General features: G+C 44.4%; 1 protein-coding gene across 1 annotated transcript in view; it reads left to right on the forward strand.

The window, feature by feature from the left end:
• Positions 1-15,346: 15,346 nt before the first annotated feature.
• LOC115123380 (glutamate receptor ionotropic, NMDA 2B-like) overlaps positions 15,347-21,724 on the forward strand; it is a 60,588-nt gene continuing 54,210 nt past the window's right edge. Inside the window, exons 1-3 of the mRNA XM_065006134.1 lie at positions 15,347-15,460; positions 18,236-18,243; positions 18,422-19,076. Coding sequence (XP_064862206.1) covers positions 15,347-15,460; positions 18,236-18,243; positions 18,422-19,076 — 777 coding nt within the window. The remainder of the gene's footprint in view (positions 15,461-18,235; positions 18,244-18,421; positions 19,077-21,724) is intronic.

A 21,724-nucleotide genomic window follows, 5' to 3' on the forward strand; every position in this document is an offset into this window, starting at 1 on the left:
TGTAATGTTGTCAGTAGGCTACAGTAATGTTGTCAGTAGGCTACAGTAACCTATGTAATGTTGTCAGTAGGCTACAGTAACCTATGTAACGTTGTCAGTATGCTACAGAAACCAATGTAATGTTGTCAGTAGGCTACAATAATGTTGTCAGTAGACTGCAGTAACCTATGTAATGTTGTCAGTATGTTACAGAAACCTATGTAATGTTGTTAGTAGGCTACAGTAATATTGTCAGTAGGCTACAGTAATGTTGTCAGTAGGCTACAGTAACCTATGTAATGTTGTCAGTAGGCTACAGTAATGTTGTCAGTAGGCTAGAGTAACCTATGTAATGTTGTCAGGAGGCTACATTAACCTAGTAACGTTGTCAGTAGGCTACAGTAACCTATGTAATGTTGTCAGTAGGCTACAGTAATGTTGCCAGGAGGCTACAGTAACCAATGTAATGTTGTCAGTAGGCTACAGTAACCAATGTAATGTTGTCAGTAGGCTACAGTAACCTATGTAATGTTGTCAGTAGGCTAAAGTAATGTTGTCAGTAGACTGCAGTAACCTATGTAATGTTGTCAGTATGTTACAGAATCCTATGTAATGTTGTTAGTAGGCTACAGTAATGTTGTCAGTAGGCTACAGTAATGTTGTCAGTAGGCTACAGTAATGTTGTCAGTAGCCTACAGTAATGTTTTCAGTAGGCTACAGTAATGTTGTCAGTAGGCTACAGTAACCTATGTAATGTTGTCAGTAGGCTACATTAACCTAGTAACGTTGTCAGTAGGCTACAGTAACCTATGTAATGTTGTCAGTAGGCTACAGTAATGTTGCCAGGAGGCTACAGTAACCAATGTAATGTTGTCAGTAGGCTACAGTAACCAATGTAATGTTGTCAGTAGGCTACAGTAACCTATGTAACTATGTCAGTGGGCTACAGTAACCTATGTAAGGTTGTCAGTAGGCTACAGTAATGTTGTCAGTAGGCCACAGTAACATTGTCAGTAGGCTGCAGTAACCTATGTAATGTTGTCAGTAGGCTACAGTAAAGTTGTCAGTAGGCTGCAGTAACCTATGTGATGTTGTCAGTAGGCTACAGTAACACTTGTAATGTTGTCAGTAGGCTACATTAACCTAGTAACGTTGTCAGTAGGCTACAGTAACCTATGTAATTATGTCAGTAGGCTACAGTAACCTATGTAATGTTGTCAGTAGACTACAGTAATGTTGTCAGTAGGCTAGAGTAACCTATGTAAGGTTGTCAGTAGGTTACAGTAATGTTGTCAGTAGGCTACAGTAATGTTGCCAGTAGGCTGCAGTAACTTATGTAAAGTTGTCAGTAGGCTGCAGTAACCTATGTAACGTTGTCAGTAGACTACAGTAACCTATGTAATGTTGTCAGTAGGCTACAGTAACCTATGTAACGTTGTCAGTAGACTACAGTAACCTATGTAAGGTTGTCAGTAGGCTACAGTAATGTTGTCAGTAGGCTACAGTAACGTTGTCAGTAGGCTGCAGTAACCTATGTAATGTTGTCAGTAGGCTACAGTAACCAATGTAACCTGTTGTCAGTAGGCTACAGTAGGCTACAGTAATGTTGTCAGTAGGCTAACCTACAGTAACCTAATGTAATGTTGTCAGTAGGCTACAGTAATGTTGTTGTCAGTAGGCTACAGTAACCTATGTAATGTTGTCAGTAGGCTGCAGTAATGTTGTCAGTAGGCTACAGTAATGTTGTCAGTAGGCTACAGTAACCTATGTAATGTTGTCAGTAGGCTACAGTAATGTTGTCCTACAGTAACGTTGTCAGTAGGCTACAGTAACCTATGTAATGTTGTCAGTAGGCTACAGTAAAGTTGTCCTATGTAATGTTGCAGTATGTTACAGTAACCTACAGTAATGTTGGCAGTAGGCTACAGTAACACTAATGTAATGTTGTCAGTAGGCTACAGTAACCTAAATGTTGTCAGTAGGCTACAGTAATGTTGTCAGTAGGCTGTCAGTAGGCTAGGCAGTAACCTATGTAATGTTGTCATGTCAGTAGGCTACAGTAACCTATGTAATGTTGTCAGTAGGCTACAGTAATGTTGTCAGTAGGCTACAGTAACCAATGTAATGTTGTCAGTAGGCTACAGTAATGTTGTCAGTATGTAATGTTGTCAGTAGGCTACAGTAACCTATGTAATGTTGTCAGTAGGCTACAGTAATGTTGTCAGTAGGCAGTAACGTTGTCAGTAGGCTGCAGTAACCTATGTAATGTTGTCAGTAGGTTGCAGTAACCTAATGTTGTCAGTAGGCTACATGTTGTTGTCAGTAGGCTACAGTAATGTTGTCAGTAGGCTACAGTAACCAGTAGGCTACAGTAATGTTGTCAGTAGGCTACAGTAATTGTTGGCTACAGTTGTCAGGGCTACAGTAATGTTGTCAGTAGGCTGTAACTGTGTAAAGTTGTCAGTAGGCTGCAGTAACCTATGTAATGTTGTCAGTAGGCTACAGTAACCTGTAATGTTGTCAGTAGGCGACAGTAACCTATGTAATGTTGTCAGTAGGCTACAGTAACCTATGTAATGTTGTCAGTAGGCTACAGTAATGTTGTCAGTAGGCTAGCAGTAACCTATGTGAGGTTGTCAGTAGGCTACAGTAATGTTGTCAGTAGGCTGCAGTAACCTATGTAATGTTGTCAGTAGGCTACAGTAACAGTAGGCTACAGTAACCTATGTAATGTTGTCAGTAGGCTACAGTAATGTTGTCAGTAGGCTACAGTAATGTAAGGCTACAGTAACCTATGTAATGTTGTCAGTAGGCTCAGTAATGTTGCAGTAGGCTGCAGTAACGTTGTCAGTACAGTAACCTATGTAATGTTGTCAGTAGGCTACAGTAACCTTGTAATGTAATGTTGTCAGTAGGCTACAGTAACCTATGTAATTATGTCAGTAGGCTACAGTAACCTATGTAATGTTGTCAGTAGACTACAGTAATGTTGTCAGTAGGCTAGAGTAACCTATGTAAGGTTGTCAGTAGGCTACAGTAATGTTGTCAGTAGGCTACAGTAATGTTGCCAGTAGGCTGCAGTAACTTATGTAAAGTTGTCAGTAGGCTGCAGTAACCTATGTAACGTTGTCAGTAGACTACAGTAACCTATGTAATGTTGTCAGTAGGCTACAGTAACCTATGTAACGTTGTCAGTAGACTACAGTAACCTATGTAAGGTTGTCAGTAGGCTACAGTAATGTTGTCAGTAGGCTACAGTAACGTTGTCAGTAGGCTGCAGTAACCTATGTAATGTTGTCAGTAGGCTACAGTAACCTATGTAAGGTTGTCAGTAGGCTACAGTAATGTTGTCAGTAGGCTACAGTAATGTTGTCAGTAGGCTGCAGTAACCTATGTAATGTTGTCAGTAGGCTACAGTAATGTTTTCAGTAGGCTACAGTAACCTATGTAATGTTGTCAGTAGGCTGCAGTAATGTTGTCAGTAGGCTACAGTAATGTTGTCAGTAGACTACAGTAACCTATGTAATGTTGTCAGTAGGCTGCAGTAACCTATGTAATGTTGTCAGTAGGCTGCAGTAACGTTGTCAGTAGGCTACAGTAACCCATGTGATGTTGTCAGTAGACTACAGTAACCTATGTAGCGTCGTCAGTAGGCCACACTAACCTATGCTTCAGATGGGAGGGGCAGGTAGCCTACATACACACCCACTGTAAAAAAAACTTCAGCTGGCAGGCAGACGCTGGAATAGGTTTCTGAGTGAGACTGAGGGCTTTGCATAGGCGCCTTGTTGTGAATTTTTGGGGATGGGTAAAAAATACCTGGAACATGAAAGAATGTTATTAACCGGTCCCCAACACTATAGATCACTTTCTTTTTCAGTATGGGTTCTGCTCTTCAAATGATTTGGTTATTTTATGGTTTTCGGTTCTGTTCCCCGAACCAGTTCTAACCCTTGTTTTTTAAATACTTCTCTGGTCTTCATGGATAAAAAATTAATTTGTCTCCAGAAATATAATATTGTAATTAGTGTATCAGAGCTGGCTTGTGTGATAAGTCCCTTTGGTTGAAACCTGAACATTTGGATCGATTCCCCATGCTAATGCCAAGGATTTAGCTCAGTGGGCTAAAATACTATTGCAGCTCACAGTGCAGGAGACTCCTGAGTCTGAGTGTCCCTAACTACTGTGTGAAGTGAACCTGCCTCCTGCGTCTGGGTGTCCCTAACTACTGTGTGAAGTGAACCTGCCTCCTGAGTCTGGGTGTCCCTAACTACTGTGTGAAGTGAACCTGCCTCCTGAGTCTGGGTGTCCCTAACTACTGTGTGAAGTGAACCTGCCTCCTGAGTCTGGGTGTCCCTAACTACTGTGTGAAGTGAACCTGCCTCCTGAGTCTGAGTGTGTCCCCCCCTGACTGTATCACTGAGCTTGCTTTCATTTGGCCCTCTGCTGGGAACAGCTTGCTAATTAATTACCCATGACCACTGAGGTGGGGAGGTGTTGGGTGGGGTTGGAGGGTAACAAGACTGGGAGGGTGGTGGTGGGGGGAAGCAGGTCATAACTAGTGTCCTCAGGCGGTAGGCTAAAATTAATCATCCCCCATCTCTCCGCCTTGCCAGAAAGACATCTTGCCAGACAAAAGTAGTACAGTCTGTCTCTGGGTTTGAACGAGGAAAAGTTATCTGTATCAAGTGTTGTTTTTTGCATGGCTGTTAACATCTGTCAAACAGAGAATACATAGACAGAGGTATATAGGTGCAGTATAGAAATGAGTGATGACACAGGGGTGCCAGACTTTATAGAACATATAACCACATGGCTATCCAGTGGTGGTCCAGTCATAGAGGCTTTATAGTTCTAATCCAGTGGTGGTCCAGTCATAGAGGCTTTATAGTTCTAATCCAGTGGTGGTCCAGTCATAGAGGCTTTATAGTTCTAATCCAGTGGTGGTCCAGTCATAGAGGCTTTATAGTTCTAATCCAGTGGTGGTCCAGTCATAGAGGCTTTATAGTTCTAATCCAGTGGTGGTCCAGTCATAGAGGCTTTATAGTTATAATCCAGTGGTGGTCCAGTCATAGAGGCTTTATAGTTATAATCCAGTGGTGGTCCAGTCATAGAGGCTTTATAGTTCTAATCCAGTGGTGGTCCAGTCATATAGGCTTTATAGTTCTAATCCAGTGGAGGTTCAGTCATATAGGCTTTATAGTTCTAATCCAGTGGTGGTCCAGTCATATAGGCTTTATAGTTCTAATCCAGTGGTGGTCCAGTCATAGAGGCTTTATAGTTCTAATCCAGTGGTGGTCCAGTCATAGAGGCTTTATAGTTCTAATCCAGTGGTGGTCCAGTCATAGAGGCTTTATAGTTCTAATCCAGTGGTGGTCCAGTCATAGAGGCTTTATAGTTCTAATCCAGTGGTGGTCCAGACATAGAGGTTTTATAGTTCTAATCCAATGGTGGTCCAGTCATAGAGGCTTTATAGTTCTAATCCAGTGGTGGTCCAGTCGTAGAGGCTTTATAGTTCTAATCCAGTGGAGGTCCAGTCATAGAGGCTTTATAGTTCTAATCCAGTGGTGGTCCAGTCATAGAGGCTTTATAGTTCTAATCCAGTGGTGGTCCAGTCATAGAGGCTTTATAGTTCTAATCCAGTGGTGGTCCAGTCATAGAGGCTTTATAGTTCTAATCCAGTGGTGGTCCAGTCATAGAGGCTTTATAGTTCTAATCCAGTGGTGGTCCAGTCATAGAGGCTTTATAGTTCTAATGCGGTGGTCGTCCAGTCATGGAGGCTTTATAGTTCTAATCCAGTGGTGGTCCAGTCATAGAGGCTTTATAGTTCTAATCCAGTGGTGGTCCAGTCATAGAGGCTTTATAGTTCTAATCCAGTGGTGGTCCAGTCATAGAGGCTTTATAGTTCTAATCCAGTGGTGGTCCAGTCATATAGGCTTTATAGTTCTAATCCAGTGGAGGTCCAGTCATAGAGGCTTTATAGGTCTAATCCAGTGGAGGTTCAGTCATAGAGGCTTTATAGTTCTAATCCAGTGGAGGTTCAGTCATAGAGGCTTTATAGTTCTAATCCAGTGGTGGTCCAGTCATAGAGGCTTTATAGGTCTAATCCAGTGGAGGTTCAGTCATAGAGGCTTTATAGTTCTAATCCAGTGGAGGTTCAGTCATAGAGGCTTTATAGTTCTAATCCAGTGGAGGTCCAGTCATAGAGGCTTTATATTTCTAATCCAGTGGTGGTTCAATCATAGAGGCTTTATAATTCTAATCCAGTGGTGGTTCAATCATAGAGGCTTTATAGTTCTAATCCAGTGGAGGTCCAGTCATAGAGGCTTTATAGTTCTAATCCAGTGGCGGTCCATTCATAGAGGCTTTATAGTTCTAATCCAGTGGTGGTCCAGTCATAGAGGCTTTATAGGTCTAATCCAGTGGAGGTCCAGTCATAGAGGCTTTATAGTTCTAATCCAGTGGTGGTCCAGTCATAGAGGCTTTATAGTTCTAATCCAGTGGTGGTCCAGTCATAGAGGCTTTATAGTTCTAATCCAGTGGAGGTTCAGTCATAGAGGCTTTATAGTTCTAATCCAGTGGAGGTTCAGTCATAGAGGCTTTATAGTTCTAATCCAGTCATAGAGGCTTTATAGTTCTAATCCAATGGTGGTCCAGTCATAGAGGCTTTATAGGTCTAATTCAGTGGAGGTCCAGTCATAGAGGCTTTATAGTTCTAATCCAGTGGAGGTCCAGTCATAGAGGCTTTATAGTTCTAATCCAGTGGAGGTTCAGTCATAGATGCCATTTATCTCTAATCCAGTGGTGGTCCAGTCACTGTGAAGCGGGCCACAGACTCCAGCCCACATAGAGACCCCTCTACTCTGCTGTGTAGTGCTGCCGTAAGGAGCAGCCAGATGAGCGTGGTCAATCAAATCCTTGAGATATGGAAGAAATGGGCTAATGCAGACCCCAGGGGATAGAGGAACCCTATCCTACTATCAGTAGTTTTTTTTAGGGCTGGGTGTGTGTGTGTGTGTGTTTCAGGCTGGGAATGTGTGTGTGTATGCAGGCATGCATGTCTGTGGCATTTAAGCACACTTAACATTGAAAAGCCCCTCGACCGAGCTCAAGCACACTTAATCAAACACCTAAGACCCTCTTCTGTAAAATAGTGACTTTCCTTCCATTTTTAGGCCATAGAGAAGCAACAGATTGATGACTACTACTCACCACTGATAGCTCAAGTGGCTCATACTGATGATTACATCATCTTGGCCCCACTTCTGGGGATGAATAGGGTGATGAGACTGTCTCCTCCAGACATGGTCACTTCCTCTACCCCTTTATCTCCTCTCTTCTCTCTTATTCCCACTGTTCATGTTCTGCTTCTCTGTATCTGCCTCCCTATTTCAACCAACTGTCTCCCTTCTTCACTGCCTCATGCCCAGATGCTCCCAACGCTCTTTCCATCTCTATCTCTCCCCTTCGCTCTCTCTCTCTCGCTCTCTTTCCCTCTCTCTCTGCCTCTCTCTCTCTCTCTCTCGCTCTCTTTCCCTCTCTCTCTGCCTCTCTCTCTCTCTCTCTCTCTCTCTCTCTCTCTCTCTCTCGCTCTCTTTCCCTCTCTCTCTGCCTCTCTCTCTCTCTTTCTCTCGCTCTCTTTCCCTCTCTCTGCCTCTCTCTCTGCCTCTCTCTGCCTCTCTCTCTCTCTCTCTCTCTCTCTCTCTCTCTCTCTCGCTCTCTTTCACTCTCTCTCTCTCTCTCTCTCTCTCTCTCTCTCTCTCTCTTCACTCTCTCGCTCTCCCTTTCTCTCTTCCTCACTCTCTTTCTCTCTTCCTCACTCTCTCTCTCTCTCTCTCTTTCACTCTCTCGCTCTCTCTTTCTCTCTTCCCCACTCTCTCTCTCTCTCTCTCTCTCTCTCTCTTTCTCTCTTTCTCTCTCTTTCGCTTTCTCTCTCTCTACCTCTGCTTTCACTCACTCACTCACTATCTCTCTCTCTCTTTTGCTATTTCTCTCACTCTCGCTCTCTCTCTCTGCCCCTCCTTCCCTCCATCTCTCTCTCTTTCCATTTCTCAATGTTAATTAAAATCATAGAGTATCCAGAGGATTCGGCTGCATGGCTGTGATTTAAATAGGGACATCACCATCTACTCAACATTACTGTCAGGCTAAAGCAAATTCCATTTATTCTCATAATGTGTGTGCTGCTCCTTCTCGAAGGACATGAATTACTACCATTTGCAGTCATAAATTGTAGACATATGGATAAGAAGACGCTCGCTAACCAATCCTTGACTGTTCAACAATATGGAAATACAATCCGAATCAGCATGCAATACAATACATTGCAAGACATCAGTGAATTAACTGACATTTCCCCTGGAGGGATAGAATTAATTAATTACTGGATAATATTGAAAAGAATAATAACCTATGTCATGAAGCTCCTGCATGAGGCTAATTAAAACAGCTTGAAGTCTGATTATCGGATGACAACAGCACAATAGCGACATTTCAGAGATAAAGAGATGCATCTCTGAACCCAGAGATCAAGATGACTGAAGTGGATGTCATTGCCCATCCGCATGTTGGTGAAGAGCCATTGATGTCCAACCATTTACATAAAAAGATACCGATGAATTATGCGTGTGCTTCTGAATGATTTGCATGTAGAAAATGCACCGTGTAGGAGTAACGCTCTCAGAAATATCTGTTATGTTCCTTGGCTACTACCTGTAAATCATGATGGGAAATATATCAGCTTTCAGTATGTCATCCTCAATGTCTTTCAAATGTTGCGTGATTCTGGGGATGTTTGTGTGGAAATGTCGGTTTTGACTACTTATGCAATGTCTTTCAGGAAGGTTTCTGTCTATACCGTTACACCAATGTGTTTCTGATTGCAGCTAATGTGTTGTATGACTCCAGTATGTGTTCTGGTTACTGTGGAAACGGATGTGTTTCTGATTGCATAAAGAGACTGTTGCATTCACCGCGGAGCAGCTAGCCCTCCTTCCTTCCTGAAGCTGTTTAGAGCTCCAGACTGCAACATACAAACTCCTAATCCCCCCAGTATTCAGGACAAGCAGCGTGTATTTAACATACCTTACACAACACTGTCTCTATCTAACCACCATTCACACACATGCGCGCACACACGCACGCACACACGCACACGCACGCACGCACGCACGCACGCACGCACGCACGCACACACACACACACACACACACACACACACTCATTACACTGTGAACAAGAGACCGGTGGGGCCTGAGCTCAGATAGAGCACAAATACCCAATAGGGGTTGAATGTCTTGACTGATCACAAATAATGTCTATTGGCACATGGGAGAGACGAGGGGGGGGCGGGGTCCTGGTAATTCTTCTGGTCGTTTGGGCTGTTTGAGGCGGGGTGAGTTCCTCGATCAATGCTCTTTGTAAATGTTAAGTGTGATGACAGTAACTGGCGAGTCCGAGCAAACGCAGCGGCCACTAGTCTTATTGACACGGGCCAGTTCACCCCAAGGCCCCGCACTGTGACTACACGCCCAATGAAACAAGTGTCTCCCTCTCTCTCTATCTTTGTGTGTGTGTGTGTGTGTGTTGGCGCTCATCTCATTGGGCAGAGAGTCAGGGAGCTGATTTACAGAGGGGCTCAGTGTAGACGTGTGTGTGGTGGAGACTGATGCTCTATAGCTAAGCATCACTGGACCTGTCCATGCTGTGTACTAAATACATGCTACCGAATACCTGAGTACCTTTGTGTTCATACGTGTACAAGCCTTGCTGTGTGTATGTCTGTGTGTGTACGTGTGTTTCTGTGTCTGTGTGTATCTGTGTGTGTTAAATCCATTGTGTGGGAATGGATGTGGATGGAATAACCACTTAAATAGTTTTCCTTCCACGTTAATGTCTCTGTTTGTAACGGTCTTCTTCCTCCTCTGACGAGGAGTAGTAGGAAGGATCGGAGGACCAATGCGCAGCGTGGTAAGTGTTCATGATACTTTTAATAGAACACAGAAAAATCCAAAATAACAACGTGAAATAACAAAAAATGAAACAGTTCCGTGTGGAACACACAGACACAGAAAATAATCACCCACAAATCAAGGGTGAAAACAGGCTGCCTAAGTATGGTTCTCAATCAGGGACAACGATTGACAGCTGCCTCTGATTGAGAACCATACTAGGCCAAACACAGAAATACCAACTCATAGAAAAACAAACATAGACAACCCAACCAACTCACGCCCTGACCATACTAAAACAAAGACATAACAAAAGAACTAAGGTCAGAACGTGACACTGTTACTGTAATTGCAGTGTAAAGTAATATGTAATGGACATACGACAGCATATTTAAATGCTCAGTCTAGATTTGTCTGCAGTCTGCGAGGAAAGCAAATGATCCATTGCGTTGGATGGCTCGACATTCTCCGTTTCTTGTAATTAATTTGGAGTTATTAATGATGGTTGAGCTTTTGTGTAGGGCTGATTACCCTAAATGTCAGGGTAGTTCTCTCTTCTCTCTCTTAGTCAAACTGGTTGCTCTGTGTGTGTGTTGTTGTTGTTTTCCCCCTTCAGCCTTTTTATAGAGCTTAGTTTTAAGGTCAGGTAGGAGCATTGGTTCATCTCTCTCTGCCAGAGTGTCAAGTCAATTTTGTATGTGTGTGTGTGTGTGTGTGTGTTTGTTACACTGGGGTTATTTCCTCCGTCAGTAATTAGGCTGGAGAGGCCAAATGCTCCAGAGACTCTTCCATTGACCATGACACACAGTAACACAGACCACCCACTCCTCTCCTCTTCTCTCTCCACACATTCCTAGAATAACACTAGTACATATTGGGTCTACTTCTGGGGGGGTGAGCTTCTACTATTTTGTGATAAGTCCACCTTATGATAAGTCATTTATATACGAGTGTTTCTTGAAAATCTGTGTTTGTGTCCAACAGTGTGTAATTTTCTTTGTCTGTGTGTGTGTGTGTGTGTGTGTGTGTGTGCGTGCGTGCGTGCGTGTGTGCGTGCGTGCGTGCAGACCTGGGTTAAAATACTATTTCAAATATCTCAATTACTTTCACATACATTTTGAAGTAAGTATTCAGATGTTTTGTATTGGACAAGTCCTGTAGTTGAATATTGGAATGCATTTGGAAATACACTTGGAAAGTATTAGCATGTATATTATGTATATTATTTGAAATACGTATTTAAAGTACTTTCAAATAGTAAGCTATTTATAGGAAGTTAATTGGGAATACTATCAAATACGTCCAATATACAGTAAGTAGTTGATTCTGACCACATTATTTAAAAATACTCAAATACACAGAAAATAAGTATTTAAATGACTAATGTCGTGTCTTTGGCTATGCCGGATTAAGTGATATGACATGCTATTCTATACAATAATGTATCCGTAATTAATTTTACCTGATTGAGCTAATCATGTAAATGTAATTAACTAGAGAGTCGGGGCACCACAAAATAATATTTATAGAGCTGTTATCTTCCGAATAAACTCTTAAAGACCTAGTAATATTTTACATCAATAGCAGTCAATATTAATTGTCATCTTAATTCAGTCTCATCTGAAAGTTGTAAATTCTTGGTTATCTGCACAAACCCTGGCTAGCAAGTTGAACCGGCAATACAAAATTGGGTTTAATTATTTATTTACTAAATACCTAACTAATCACACAGAATTACACATACACATAATTCAATCATAACTTGATTACAAATTACGTCATAAAGGAAAACGTCCCTAGCAGAAGGGACAGATATGACAGCTTGTTACACAAAAGAAAAGGGGCTGGGTTTGAGTGAAAGAGTGGGAAGACTGAGGAACAAAGGGAAGAAGCTGTGCTATCGTAAATACAGTATCTTATGCATTCTAAATTACCGCCCATTTGGAAATTGAAAATGCAATAAATATTTACTCTGAGCTGCGCTTCGGTAGGTTGGTGGTAGATGGGAGGCCGTGTTGCCCAACCGAGTCCTTTTCTGGTGGTCAATTGGATACGCTGTAGTAACGTCGTTGTATGATAGACGGGATACTCTGTCTGTTCCTTCCTAACCCTCGTTTGCATCTGCTGTTGCTAACTCAATGGCTAGGAGGTATCACTTCTGTAGTGAATAAGAGTTCAAAGTTCATACCATTCGCAACCAAAGCTCACGATGAACCATTCTGACATAGGACCGCCGTCCTCACGTCAAGAAGTTATATTGTCGTCAAGGGCTTATATAGGAAGGGAGAGGAGGGCGTGTTTGAAAAGTTTTATAGCCCATGTCCCTTCACAGGGGCGGGCCCACTGATTGAGCAGAGCCCTATCTTATGAAAACCCAAATCTCACATTTTAGAAGCTAAAATCACATTTCATCCCATCACGAATAATTTCATATGCAAACATTTAAATTGAACAACAATTCCATGTGAATCCGATAATTCTGATATGTAGACTTTCCACTGTAGAGTTTACATCATCTTATCATTGATGAGAATGTCTCAGATGACAACCGAACTGACATCATATTCATTAAGTACCACCGCATATGTTCAATTGATCGGATTGCCAGAATATAGTTCATTTCCCCCCACCTTCTGATGTTCCCAGAATCTCTATGTTAACCAAGAGGTTTTGCAAATGTAACCTCAGTAGGGTAGAGATAGGAAAAAGGGGGGAAGAGGTATTTATGACTGTCATAAACCTACCCCCCAGGCCAACGTCATGACACTAACGATAAAATACACGTGTATTTGAACACTGTGTGTATCAGTGTGTGTGTGTGCATAGTGTGTGTGTATCAGCGTACGAAGCGAACATTGTGTGTATCTCCTTGTCCATCAGGGTGCTGCATGGAGGCATATTTGAATTGTTGTCATGGAAACTCTCTCTCTCTGTTTCTCCCTCTCTGACTCTCTCTCTATCCATCTCTCTCTCTCCCTCTTTCTTCATCCGTGCCCTGCCTCTGTCTCTGTCATTCTCACTATCTCACTCTTTTCTCCCATACTTTCCTCTCCGACTTCTCTCTCTGGCCATCTTCTCTAACCTTCCTTCTCATTGCGTTCTTCAACCATCCTTCCTTCATCACTCTTTATTCTTCTCCCTTCATCTTCAGCTCTTCTTTTATCATCCTAATAATTTCTTTATTTTCATCCCTCCATCTTCTCAGCACCCATCCTCGTCCCCCTCGCTGGATTTCTTATTGTTGCTGCTCTTCTTCTTCCTCCAACCAGCTCCATCTGTGTTGTGTATACCTCCATTTATTTTCCCTTCCATCCACTCTCTTCCTCCTCTTCCTCATCTTCCTCCTCTTCCTCCTCCTCTCTCTGCTTTCCTCCCACTCTCTTCCTCCTCTTCCTCCTCCTCTCCCGTTTCCCCCCACTCTCTCCCTCCTCTTCCTCCTCCTATCTCTGCTTTCCTCCCACTCTCTTCCTCCTCTTCCTCCTCCTCTCTCTGATTTCCTCCCACTCTCTTCCTCCTCTTCCTCCTCCTCTCTCTGATTTCCTCCCACTATCTTCCTCCTCTTCCTCCTCCTCTCTCTGCTTTCCTCGCACTCTCTTCCACCTCTTCCTCCTCCTCTCTCTGCTTTCCTCCCACTCTCTTCCTCTTCTTCCCCCTCCTCTCTCCGCTTTCCTCCCAGTCTCTTCCTCCTCTCCTCAAATCAAATCAAATGTATTTGTCACATACACATGGTTAGCAGATGTTAATGCGAGTGTAGAGAAATGCTTGTGCTTCTAGTTCCGACAATGCAGTAATAACCAAAGAGTAATCTAACCTAACAATTCCAAAACTACTACCTTATACATACAAGTGTAAAGGGATAAAGAATATGTACATAAAGATATATGAATGAGTGATGGTACAGAACGGCATAGGCAAGATGCAGTAGATGGTATCAAGTACAGTATATACATATGAGATGAGTAATGTAGGGTATGTAAACAAAGTGGCATAGATTAAAGTGACTAGTGATACATGTATTACATAAAGATGCAGTAGATGATATAGGGTACAGTATATACATATACGTATGAGATGAGTAATGTAGGGTATGTAAACATTATATTAAGTAGCATTGTTTAAAGTGGCTAGTGATATATTTTACATACATTTCCATCAATTCCCATTATTAAAGTGGCTGGAGTTGAGTCAGTGTGTTGGCAGCAGCCACTCAATGTTAGTGGTGGCTGTTTAACAGTCTGATGGCCTTGAGATAGAAGCTGTTTTTCAGTCTCTCGGTCCCTGCTTTGATGCACCTGTAATGACCTCGCCTTCTGGATGATAGCGGGGTGAACAGGCAGTGGCTCGGGTGGTTGTTGTCCTTGATGATCTTTATGGCCTGTGACATCGGGTGTGACATCGGGTGGTGTAGGTGTCCTGGAGGGCAGGTAGTTTGCCCCCGGTGATGCGTTGTGCAGACCTCACTACCCTCTGGAGAGCCTTACAGTTGTGGGCGGAGCAGTTGCCGTACCAGGCGGTGATACAGCCCGACAGGATGCTCTCGATTGTGCATCTGTAGAAGTTTGTGAGTGCTTTTGGTGACAAGCAGAATTTCTTCAGCCTCCTGAGGTTTTGAATTGGCGCTGCTGCGCCTTCTTTACGACACTGTCTGTGTGGGTGGACCAATTCAGTTTGTCCGTGATGTGTACGCCGAGGAACTTAAAACTTACTACCCTCTCCACTACTGTCCCATCGATGTGGATAGGGGGGTGCTCCCTCTGCTGTTTCCTGAAGTCCACAATCATCTTCTTTGTTTTGTTGACGTTGAGTGTGAGGTTATTTTCCTGACACCACACTCCGAGGGCCCTCATCTCCTCCCTGTAGGCCGTCTCGTCGTTGTTGGTAATCAAGCCTACCACTGGAGTGTCGTCCGCAAACTTGATGATTGAGTTGGAGGCGTGCATGGCCACGCAGTCATGGGTGAACAGGGAGTACAGGAGAGGGCTCAGAACGCACCCTTGTGGGGCCCCAGTGTTGAGGATCAGCGGGGTGGAGATGTTGTTACCTACCCTCACCACCTGGGGGCGGCCCGTCAGGAAGTCCAGTACCCAGTTGCACAGGGCGGGGTCGAGACCCAGGGTCTCGAGCTTGATGACGAGTTTGGAGGGTACTATGGTGTTGAATGCTGAGCTGTAGTCGATGAACAGCATTCTCACATAGGTATTCCTCTTGTCCAGATGGGTTAGGGCAGTGTGCAGTGTGGTTGAGATTGCATCGTCTGTGGACCTATTTGGGCGGTAAGCAAATTGGAGTGGGTCTAGGGCGTCAGGTAGGGTGGAGGTGATATGGTCCTTGACTAGCACTTCATGATGATGGAAGTGAGTGCTATGGGGCGGTAGTCGTTTAGCTCAGTTACCTTAGCTTTCTTGGGAACAGGGACAATGGTGGCCCTCTTGAAGCATGTGGGAACAGCAGTCCGTAAACACAGCCAGCTGGTCTGCGCATGCTCTGAGGACGCGGCTGGGGATGGCGTCTGGGCCTACAGCCTTGCGAGGGTTAACACGTTTAAATGTTTTCCCCACTTCGGCTGCAGTGAAGGAGAGTCCGCAGGTTTTGGTTGTGGGCCGTGTCAGTGGCACTGTATTGTCCTCAAAGCGGGCAAAAAAGTTATTTAGTCTGCCTGGGACGAAGACATCCTGGTCCGTGATGGGGCTGGTTTTCTTTTTGTAATCCGTGATTGACTGTAGACCCTGCCACATACCTCTTGTGTCTGAGCCGTTGAATTGTCACTCTACTTTGTCTCGATACTGACGCTTAGCTTGTTTGATTTCCTTGCGGAGGGAATAGCTACCCTGTTTGTATTCGGTCATGTTTCCGGTCACCTTTCCCTGGTTAAAAGCAGTGGTTCACGCTTTCAGTTTCACGCGAATGCTGCCATCAATCCACGGTTTCTGGTTTGAGAATGTTTTAATCGTTGCTATGGGAACGACATCATCAATGCACTTTCTAATGAAGTCGCTCACCGAATCAGCGTATTCGTCAATGTTGTTGTTGGACGCAATGCGGAACATATCCCAATCCACGTGATCGAAGCAGTCTTGAAGCGTGGAATCAGATTGGTCGGACCAGCGTTGAACAGAACTGAGCGCGGGAGCTTCTTATTTTAATTTCTGTCTGTAGGCAGGAAGCAACAAAATTGAGACGTGGTCAGCTTTTCCGAAAGGAGGGCGGGGGAGGGCCTTATATGCGTTGCGGAAGTTGGAATAGCAATGATCCAAGGTCTTACCAGCCCTGGTTGCGCAATCGATATGCTGATACAATTTAGGGAGTCTTGTTTTCAGATTAGCCTTGTTAAAATCCCCAGCTACAATGAATGCAGCCTCAGGATATGTGGTTTCCAGTTTGCAAAGAGTCAAGTAAAGTTCGTTCAGGGCCATCGATGTGTCTGCTTGGGGGGGAATATATATGGCTGTGATTATAATCGAAGAGAATTCCCTTGATAGATAATGCGGACGACATTTGATTGTGAGGAATTCTAAGTCAGGTGAACAGAAAGACTTGAGTTCCTGTATGTTGTTGTGGTCACACCACGTCTCTCTTTGCTTTCCTCCCACTCTCTTCCTCCTCCTCCTCTCCTCTCTCTGCTTTCCTCCCACTCTCTTCCTCCTCCTCCTCTCCTCTCTCTGCTTTCAACCCACTCTCCTCCTCCTCCTCCTCCTCCTCATCTTCCTCCTCCCCCTCTCCTCTCTCTGCTTTCCTCCTACTCTCTTCCTCCTCCTCCCCCTCTCCTCTCCTCTCAGCATTGTCCAACCTCACTGAGGATTGAGCCCGTTTACAATTAGCATGTGTACCTGCAATTAGGCCTGACAAACCACCACTAATTAAGCTTTTAGATGGGACATTTGTAGTAACAGACTACATTAGCTACCCCCTTTTTCTCTGCTACTTCTCCCTCCACCCCTCTGCTTTGCTCTCCCTCTGGTCCCTTTGATATCTCTTTGCCTATTTCTCTCCCCATTTCTCTGTTTTCTCTCTCCTCCCTTTCTCCACTGTTTTTCTCCTCTCTCTCGCTCGCTCTCTCTCTCCCCATGTTCATTCCTCCCTTCTCTGCTTTCTACTCCCTTACTTCTCCCTAGTTGTTTTCTCCCTGTTTTCGCTCTCATCTCCCTCTTCCGTGCTCACCTTTGCATGTCTATCTCTTTGTCTCCCAGTCCCTATCTCTCTCTGTCTCTCTGTCTCTTTGTCTCCCAGTCCCTATCTCTCTTTCTCTCTCTTTGTATTTATCTCGTCCACTCTCCCTCTGCCTAAAGTGTAGCTACATTAAGGATTCCCATTTCTATCTCAATATAAACAACAATGCGCTGTCGTTGTCATTTGACTTCTTCCCATACGCACACACACACACACACACACACACACACACACACACACACACACACACACACACACACACACACACACACACACACACACACAACACACACACACACACCCACACACACACACACACATCAAGTTATGACTAATTGTGTTTCTCTCTGACTGTCCCCTCCCTCTCTTTCTATTCTCTCTCTCCCTATTTCTCTCTGCATTGCTGTTAATAAAAGGAGCAGGAAATAATAGGTCTGCAATTGACTTCAAAGAGGTTAAAGGGGGATGGGAGGAAGGGAGGGAGGGAGGGAGGGAGGGAGGGAGGGAGGGAGGGAGGGAGGGAGGGAATAAGACTGGTGGGAAGAGAGATTAATGGCAATGAGAGGCAGTTACTGCTCAAAGGAAAATAGAAAAAAAGAAAGATATAGAGATAAACAGATAGAAAGAGGGAGAGAGCGGGAGAGAAAGAGAGCAGGACAGAAAGAGAGAGAGAGTGATAGACTGAGAGAGACAGAAGCAGAGATGGAGAGAGCTAGAGAGCACAGGGGAGAGAATAAGCATCATTCTTAGTCTGTGAGTGTCTGATGGTCACTTAACCTGGCAGCCAGTCCATGAAGCTCAGAACCCGTCAATCTGTCAAAACACACCCGGCGCTGTCGGTCTCCTCACCGCACATGCTCACACACGCACGCACGCACGCACGCACGCACGCACGCACGCACGCACGCACGCACACACACACACACACACACACACACACACACACACACACACACACATACTCCAAACTGTCTTTGATGTCTGCCACAAGGTCCCTCTAAGGAAAGCACTAGAATAGAGTGGTGGATTAAGCATTGTTGAGCGTCACTACACATTTTATCTCAAGTTATACCATTTCACCATGTGAACAATACTCTATGTGCATCTTTTGATCCTGTTTTCTTTGTGTGCTGTTGTAGCAGTCATGGTATTATTATGATACAGTACCTCTTTTCAGTCCCATCTCCTGCTGGTAATATCATATTTACTGTACATGATATTAATCCTCTCTCTCTCTCTCCCCCTCCCTACCTCCCTCCCTCCAGGTACTGCATTTACACTCCTCCACGATGCTTGTCAGCCTCCTCTCCCCCTCCCCACTCCAGGACAGGCGCGTCACTTCCTCCTTCCCCCCTCCTCCTCCCGAACACACCTCTTCCCCTCATCAGCACCCCCGGCTGGCCCATCCCTCCCTCTCCCTCCCTCTCTCCCTATCTCTCCTCCTCCTCTCCCTATTCCTTCTGCCCATCTGCGAGTCGGCGCGGTCGCCTGGGAGGGGCGGAGCTGGCCAGGGCGGAGGAGCACCAGGAGGTGCACCCGGGACGGGAGGAGCAGCAGGCGAGAAAGGAGGCCAGAGGGGCACAAACCTCACCCCCCTTTCTACCCCCTTACTACCCCCCAGTATCCCCCGCCCGGCCCCCTGCGCCCCCCTTACCTCCCAAAGTGGCCTTCTCTCTTAGCATCGCCGTCATCCTGGTGGGCAACTCTAGCGAGGTGTCGTCCACCTACGTGGAGAAAGAGGAGTTCCTCCATGTTCCTCACCCTACCAAAGTCCAACTGGAGACCATGAACGACACGGACCCCAAGAGTATCATCAACCGTATCTGCACCTTGATGACCAACACCTGGCTGCAGGGGGTGGTGTTCGGGGACGACACGGACCAGGAGGCCATCGCCCAGATCCTGGACTTCATCTCTGCCCAGACACACATCCCCATCCTGGGCATCCGAGGAGGCTCCTCCATGGTCATGGCTGCCAAGGTATGGAACACCACCTTTAATGCACATCTATTTCCACTGTAGTACACACAACCTCAGACACCTATCTATTGAATAGTGTGATGCCATTCATATAATAGTTACAGCTGGTTGGATACACATGTATACAGTATAATGACAAAATGCACTGTTGGTTAAAGGCTTGTAAGTAAGCATTTCTCTTTAAGGTCTTGTATTTGGAGCACATGACAAATCAACCTTGATTTGATATGATGACACCACCACTAGTACAATGCAGGACAGTAGGTAGAAATAACTCTGTGAAGCTCACTAAATGCTCAGGGTCCTGACACTAGTTGTTGTGGCTCTCTATACATTGGGTACATTGGGTTTTTAGTCACACCAACTACTCGACTGAAAGCTCCTGGTCCAGGGGAGATAGCTGACGTTGGTATATCTAAACAAGGTTACTCATCAAATCAAATCAAATCAAATGTATTTATATAGCCCTTCGTACATCAGCTGATATCTCAAAGTGCTGTACAGAAACCCAGCCTAAAACCCCAAACAGCAAGCAATGCAGGTGTAGAAGCACGTAGGTCAAGGTCACAAGGTCAAGGTCAACAAGGTCACCTTGTTGACTATTGTATATCTAAACAAGGTTACTCATCACCTTGTTGACTTTTGTATATCTAAACAAGGTTACTCATCACCTTGTTGACTTTTGTATATCTAAACAAGGTTACTCATCACCTTGTTGACTATTGTATATCTAAACAAGGTTACTCATCACCTTGTTGACTATTGTATATCTAAACAAGGTTACTCATCACCTTGTTGACTATTGTATATCTAAACAAGGTTACTCATCACCTTGTTGACTATTGTATATCTAAACAAGGTTACTCATCACCTTGTTGACTATTGTATATCTAAACAAAGTTACTCATCACCTTGTTGACTATTGTATATCTAAACAAAGTTACTCATCACCTTGTTGACTATTGTATATCTAAACAAGGTTACTCATCACCTAGCAACAGGCATACTGTACTATATCTATGCATGTTCCTGTATGAGGGGCGACCAACGTCCTGAAGCGCATTAAGGCACAGCTGGGCAAGACCACAGAAATAGAAGGACACAGAATGTTTCTTTTGAATGGCAGCTATACAGACGCAGAAAAGAAGACAAGTAGGCGGTCAACACGTTGCAAAAACTTTAGAGAGACGATTTACAAGTGATAAACACATGTAAGTAGGAGCACATCAGCCTACACATTAAAATACATCAGGGCGCATAACTGCAACATGTTTCAACTCAATAAGTCTTCCTCAAGCTGCGTTGTTATGCTATACAACCGATCAAGGCAGTGTTACTTTCAATATTCAATTGACAAGAGGTACAGTGGATCCGTTAAAATCACGCAGAGCAGGGAAACATGACCGTTTTAGCCACTCTATTCTGAGCGGCACTGGGTCCGACTGTGAACACTACAGCATCTTATTCCAGGCCCGTCTCTCAATGATTGATTCAGCTGTTAATTGGCCTCCTACAGCATGTGAATCTGACGTCACGTCCATGGCTGCTTCTCAGATGGAACCATTCCCTAGATAGTTCCCTCTGGGCCCTGGTCAGAGGTAGTGCCCTCTGGGCCCTGGTCAGAGGTAGTGCCCTCTGGGCCCTGGTCAGAGGTAGTGGACGACATAGGGAATAGAGTGACAGCGAGGCTACTTAACCTTGAAAAGACTCGCTGTTTGAGACAATGAGACGTTTGGCAAGTCAAATAAGAGCTTTGTCAGATGTGACTTAAAGGAAAACTCCACCTAAAACTATATTTTGGCATTTGTTTTATTATTCCATTGTTGATTTAGTCCCAAAATGTTTTGCATGTCAGCTGTCAAGTTTTCAAGATATATAACTTTAAAAATACATAAATACAGCTGGTAGGATGCATTTTTGTCACGTGTGCTCCCTCTAGGTCACCAGGCTGCTCATTATGGCGCACACCTGTCACCATCGTTACACGCACTTGCGCGTCTGTCACGTTCTGACCTTAGTTCCTTTGTTATGTGTCTATTTTTGGTTTGGTCAGGGCGTGAGTTGGGGTGGGCATTCTATGTTTTTGTTCTATGTTTTGTATTTCTGTGTTTGGCCTGGTAGGGTTCCCAATCAGAGGCAGCTGTCTATCGTTGTCTCTGATTGAGAACCATACTTAGGTAGCCTGTTCCCACCTGTGTTTGTGGGTAGTTGTTTTGTGTTTTGTGTTTTGTCAACTGATAGGACTGTTTTGTTTTTTCATTGTTTCACCTATGTTATTTTGTGTTCAGATTAATAAAGTTAACATGGACATGTACCACGCTGCATTTTGGTCCGATCTTTCATATTCCTCATCAGGCGAGGACGAGAATCGTTACAGCGTCATTAGACTCACCTGGACTCCATCACCTCCTTGATTACCTGCCCTATATATGTCACTCCCTTTGGTTCCTTCCCCAGGCGTCATTATTTCTGTTCCTGTGGCACATCTGTGTGTTTTTCGTGTTTCTTGTTTTGTATTATGTTGTGTTGTCCACTCCCTGGACTTGCTTCCCAACTCTCAGCACACATCGTTACAGAATGACTGCCTCAACTGGCTCAACGGGTTTCCATGCCTGTTGAGGTTCCTGTTCCTCGACTGAGGCAACCAG

This window comes from Oncorhynchus nerka, linkage group LG21 (assembly GCF_034236695.1).
Source record: "Oncorhynchus nerka isolate Pitt River linkage group LG21, Oner_Uvic_2.0, whole genome shotgun sequence".
In the NCBI taxonomy this organism is placed as follows: domain Eukaryota; kingdom Metazoa; phylum Chordata; class Actinopteri; order Salmoniformes; family Salmonidae; genus Oncorhynchus; species Oncorhynchus nerka.